The sequence below is a fragment of the Orycteropus afer genome, unplaced genomic scaffold (assembly GCF_000298275.1).
Source record: "Orycteropus afer afer isolate SDZICR_OR568_19922 unplaced genomic scaffold, OryAfe1.0 scaffold00069, whole genome shotgun sequence".
In the NCBI taxonomy this organism is placed as follows: Eukaryota; Metazoa; Chordata; class Mammalia; order Tubulidentata; family Orycteropodidae; genus Orycteropus; species Orycteropus afer.
Window position 1 is genome coordinate 11,552,916 of NW_006921656.1, and position 5,803 is coordinate 11,558,718.

The window sequence follows — 5,803 nt, forward strand, 5'->3', positions numbered from 1 at the left end:
GGAGCCTCAGCCCGGGACGCCCCTGGGCCCTGCCGACCCCAGAGCGAACCCCGCTGCCACCACGTCCCCTCCCCCGCCGCTGAGGAGCCGCAGTCGCTGCGCCGCCGGCATGAGCTCTGGGAGGCGGGTCCCCGAGAGCCCCCTGCCTCGCGCCGCGCTCTGAGTTTGAAGGCTCCGCGCCGAGCGCCGCCGCCAGGGAAGGAGCCGCGCCAGGCCGGCGGCGGGCGTTCATGAGCCGCCGGGCGGCCCGCGGCCCCGGGAGCCTGCGCTGCCTCACCCCCGCCCCCGCTTGTGTCTCGTCCCCCCGGCAGGATGCCGGACCAGATCTCCGTGTCCGAGTTCATCGCCGAGACTACCGAGGACTACAACTCACCCACCACGTCCAGCTTCACCACGCGGCTCCACAACTGCAGGAACACCGTCACGCTGCTGGAGGAGGTAGGTCGCGCCGCGCCCCCGGGCCCGGAGACCCCGGCCCGTCCGCGGGGATGCCGCGCCGCCCGGGCTCGCAGCCGCCGCTTCGCAGTGGGACTGTCTGGACTCCTGAGTTGGGGAGGAAGGGGGTGTTGGGTCTCGGGGACCACACCCCCTGCGGGAGCCCCCCGTGCCTAGGCTATTGGGGGACTTGAGGCGTGCGAGTCCCTTCCTGGTTTGTCCTTCCGTCCCGGGCTCCTGCGGATTGAAAGGCCAGGACCCCGACTCAGTGGCTGGAGATGGAGAGACGACACCGTGGAAGGCCGGAGAAGTGCTGTTCCTATCTTACGCCTTTCCTGGGTGCCAGGCAGTCTGCTGGGCGGTTTCCACATCATTATGGTCCTCGTAACCGGCTAATGGGTGGTGTCCAGACCCAGAGGGCAGAGAGGCCCAGCAGTGTGGCCAAGGTCACCAGTGAGGGACTGGGAGATGGGCAGTGCGTGCATCTCCCCGGCCCGTCTGGGCCCGGGAATATTAGCTGCAGAGGCCGGTGGAAAAATCCCAAAGGGTTCAGAAGGAACTCGGTCGGGACTGCTGCCGCCCCGAGAGTCCTCCACTGTTGGCTCCGGAGGCTAAAGCCTGGGTGAAGAGAGAGGTCTTTGCGGACGAGTCCTCTGCCCGGAGCCTCAGGGCTGCTGCGCCACCAGGACCTGCCACAGGGATGCTGCCGGGGAGAGCTGGCCAGACCCGATAAGGGAGGGTCCCCCCTTTGCAGAAGGAACAGCGCTTTTTAACGAGGCCCTCTTGGAAGGTGTGTGGGGCCCCAGAGGGGCAAGGCGATTTCCTTTAAATTTTTAAGTGAATTGATGGGGCGGGGTGGGTCTGGAGGAGTCAGCAGGCAGGGAGCTGGAGCCTCAGTAAAAATAGGACATTTGCCCTGGAGCCCAGCTGCATCTCTCGGTGCCCGAAAGCACCAGTTCCATCCAAACAAGCCAAAGCTATTTCAACCGAAAAAGCCAGCAGTAGTGGAGTTTAGGAAGGAGATTGTTTTCCCTGGGTGAATTATCATGTGGCTGGTGTATGGGAGGTTTGGCAAGCGTGCTCTTATTTAAAAGCTCACCATGGCCAGCCCTCTGTAATATCAGGAAGCTTGGGCTTCTGTGGGCAGACCACTCTTGATACAGCCTTGATTGCTCTTTGGGCCAGGTGACGTGCAGAGGAGGTAAAGCAAACGGGGAGTCCTAATTTTCAGGAGGGGAGAGCCTTCTGTTAGTTCCGGAAGGCTATGAGTCTGAAGGTTTCCTTCTCCGTTGGTTGTGCTTCTGGAGCTTTCTGTGGAGTCAAGGTTGGGTAATTGAACTGAATTTTGAAATGGATGGAGAAATACTTCCTAACTCAGTTTGCTTGGAAAGCCAGAGGGAAATGGTTCTTTTTTCTTTTCTTTTTTGTCTTTATGAATTGCCAGTCTGTTGCACTAGCCTGACGTTTGTTTCGTGTCTGGAATTAAATTTGAGTTGCCAGGCATTCATCCCCATGATGGGTCTGTCCTTTCACTTAATCGTGATAAATCGGAACATGCGGATAGGGGAGCATTTTGCATCCTTTCTCTTTACTGGTTGTATGTGCATGTAAAGAATGTGACGTTGAGTAGAGCGGCTGTTTTCTTCTAGATAAGTTCTTCTGTGTGTGCTAGTAGAGCTGTCAGTTATTTTAGCTTTTCCTTTCTGTACATTCAGATAGTGTTACTGTATTCTGTTTGTGCAGGCTGTGATAAGAAAAGTGGTTGGTAGAGCTATGTGTGCATATTTTGCAACGCACCACAGGATTGTGTTCATGTTAAATTACGTGCAGCTGCTATTGATCTTAGTTTAACCAAACCGTCCAAACCCATTGCCATGAAGGCGATTCCAGCTCTTAAAGACCCTGTAGGACAGGGTAGAACTGCCCCTTAGGGTTTCCGAAACTGTAATCATTATGGAAGCAGACTGCCGTATCTTCCTCGTGTAGAGTGGCTGGTGGGTTCAAACAGCAGACCTTGTGGTTTGTAGCCAAATGCTTAAACCACTGTGCTACCAGGGCTCCTTAATCTTTGTTTGTTGTTGTTGTTGTTATGTGCCGTCGAGTTGGGTTTCCGAGGCAGTATCACTACGGAAGTAGGATTGCCCAACCTTCCTTCCGAGGAGTGGCTGGTGGGTTTGAACCACCAGCCATCTGGTTAGCAGGCAAGTGTCTTAGCCACTATGCTACCAGAGCTCCTTAATCTTTGTTTAGGGTAACTAAATTTAAAAGTGAAGGTAGCTGTTAGTTCCCTTCGTTGTGAGGAAGACTATAGATTCTGCCATGCAGATGTGGTCAACTGTGAACTTGGAAAGAAATTGAACCAGACTGTTGTTATGTGCCGTCAAGTAGGACCCAACTCATAGCGACCCCTCCTTGAGTTTCCGAGGTGGTGTCACTACAGAAGTAGATTGCCCAACCTTCCTTCTGAGGAGTGGCTGGTGGGTTTGAACCGCCAGCCTTCTGGTTAGCAGTCAAGTGTCTTGAAAAATGTCACATTACGAGTACTTTGGTAACACTCGTGATCTCAAAAGTATACTAGTAAGTATTTCATTCAGGTTTCCACAGTCTTTTTTTTTTTTTTTAACTTGAATATAACGTGGTTCAGGAAGCTGTTGTCCCAATCTGTATCTCTCAACTGTTAACTCATTTCATGAGATTGGGCTCTTTGTGGTTGCCTTTTGCATAAATGTGAAGTGTGTCTTTTAGTTTATTACTGTTGGATAATTAACTGCATTCCCCCCTCTCCTCCAGTTTACATACAGAGGAAGAGTACATTATCATAAATATCATGTAAAGTGGATCTGAATTCAATTCTTCAAGAATATAGGGCCTAAGGTTGTTGCCCCCAAAATATAGGGAAAGTTCTGGGTAAACCACAAAGCCTTGTTGGCGTATGCTTCACAAATGAGCCGCCTGGAAACTTCCATGAGCGCTGCTGTGTTATTTTGTGGTTATTGTTAGGAATAAAACTTTTGGGTACTTTTTGGTGATGTGGAAACTCAGGAATGGGAATTAATATGGGAAGCTCGGAACTCTCTTTTTTAAATCTCTTCCTAGTTCTAGGAATTAAGTACCTCCCTCCTTTTATGTGACCATTTCTGTTCTCTGGATTCCTAATTAGCATACATAATTCTCAGAACTGTATTTGATCTGGGAGTTTGGAACTTCAGATTAACGCACTCTCTCCCTTTTGCTATGTTCTTTTGGCAAAGAGTGTGCTGCACAGATGTTGCTGCTTTTATTTAAATCTCTCTGATGAGCATCCTAGGATGTGGGTCAGAAATAGGTGGTAAGAAGAGACAAAGTGTTTACTTCTGGGCCTCACCTGTGGGGGCGAAGGGTCCCACATGACTGTGAGAGTCATGGTTTGGCTAACACACAGTAATGACTGCCTTTGAGAGGCTGGAATGGATTGACTGGTATTCTGCCAGGGTTTCATCCTGGTGTGTGAGTATTTGCCAAGCAGAAAGCTAGTGTTTTGCTTATTCAGCAGCCAGAGCACACTGACTTGTGCCGTTTCACTCGTGACCATTTGGAAGTCATGAGTTAATGACTGGGAGAAGCCAGGGCTTTCCCGGGAAGGGAGCAGGCAAGCATTTCAGGACCATAGTGGGCCGTAGCAGGAGGGGCTCTCCGTATCAAAGCTCAGAGTGGGGAATGCATGGGGCTTTGTGAAAGAGGGAGAGTCCAGGGTGATAAATGACGGTCTGCTTGGTTATTTATTGTCAGACCAGCACTTTATCTAGGTGACAATGGGGAGTAGGCAAGTTGTGCTCACTTACTGAGCTCTCCTCTAGGCTGGGTGGAGGCACATACTATGCATCATCACGTTTATGTCTGTTTGACAAGGAGGAAATGGAGGCCAGTAGTGATGAAGTGGGAGCTCTGGTGGCACAGTGCCTAAGGCCCTTGACTGATAACCAGAAGGCTGGTGGTTCAAACCCACCAGCCACTCCTCGGAAGGAAGGTTGGGCAATCTACTTCTGTAGTGATACTGCCTTGGAAACCCAAGGAAGGGTCACTGTGAGTCAGATCTGACTCCACGGCGGTGAGTTTGGTTTGATTTAGAGATGATGTGATTAGCCTTCGAGGTTAAATGACTGGTAAGTAAAATGGAGTAACTAGCTGTTGTCTGAGGCGCTCTGGAGGTGTAGTGGGTAAGGCATTTGGCTGCTAACCAAAAAGCTTGGTAGTTCCAACCCACCAACCGCTCCACAGAAGGAAGATAAGACAATCTGCTTCTGTAAAGATTTACAGCCTTGGAAACTGACTGGGGGTTGCTGAAGAATTAGAATCAACTTGAGGGCAGTGAGTTTTTTGGTTTAGAGTTGCTGTACAGTCAGTGCTGACTCAAAATGACAGCATGTGTCAGCTCCATAGGACTGTCATTGGCTTATTTTTTGGCGGTAAATCCCCAGGCCATTCTCTTAAGGCGCCTCCTCATGGACTCAAGCCTCTAACCTTTCAATTGGCAGCCGAGTGCCTTAACCTTTGTACCACCAGTGACTCTAAAACGGAGTTAGGGAGTTCTTCAAAAGTTAAGACGTAAAATGGATTTTCTGAGTATCTACAAAGACTTATTCCCATGGCTTTGTAGAGAACATCAGAGACTTCGCTTTCATTGTACATATTAATTTTGGTCTCATGAAATAGAGGTGTCTAAGTTCCTTAGAAGGAGCTCTGATGTCACAGTGTCTAAGGCATTTGACTGCTAGCCAGAAGGTTGGGGATTCAAACCCACAAGCCACTCCGTGGAAGGAAGACTGAGCAATCTACTTCTGTAAAGATTTTACTCATGTTCTTCGAGTTGATTCCAACTCACAGCGACCCCTCTTTGGGTTTCCAAGGAGGTGTCTCTACGGAAGTAGATTGCCCAGTCTTCTTGCGAGGAGTAGCTGGTGGGTTTGAATCGCCAGTCTCCTGGTTAACAGTCAAATGCCTTAGGCACTACACCACCAGGTGGTAAGGATTTACCACCTGGGAAACCCAAAAGGGGGGGGGTTGCTGTGAGTCAGAATTAACTCAAGAGCAGTGAGAGAGGAAGTTCCTTAGAGACTTTGTTTTTTCTTCATGCCCACATTCCAGAGAGTTGTTAATAAAAGACCAAACCGTTGCTGTAAAGTCCATTCTGACTCATAGCAACCCTATGGGGCAGAGTAGAACTGCCCTGTATTTCTCCCATGGAGCAGCTGGTAGGTTCAAACCACTGACCTTTCAGTTAGCAGCTGAACTCTTCATCACTGCACCACTACAACTTTTGGGGGTTCTTAATAACCCACTGTCATTGAGTCAATTCCTATTCATGACCACCCTGTAGGACAGAGTGTGC

General features: G+C 50.2%; 1 protein-coding gene across 1 annotated transcript in view; it reads left to right on the forward strand.

The window, feature by feature from the left end:
• Positions 1-312: 312 nt before the first annotated feature.
• Positions 313-5,803, forward strand: part of ASAP1 (ArfGAP with SH3 domain, ankyrin repeat and PH domain 1) — a 311,506-nt gene continuing 306,015 nt past the window's right edge. Inside the window, exon 1 of the mRNA XM_042780911.1 lies at positions 313-438. Coding sequence (XP_042636845.1) covers positions 313-438 — 126 coding nt within the window. The remainder of the gene's footprint in view (positions 439-5,803) is intronic.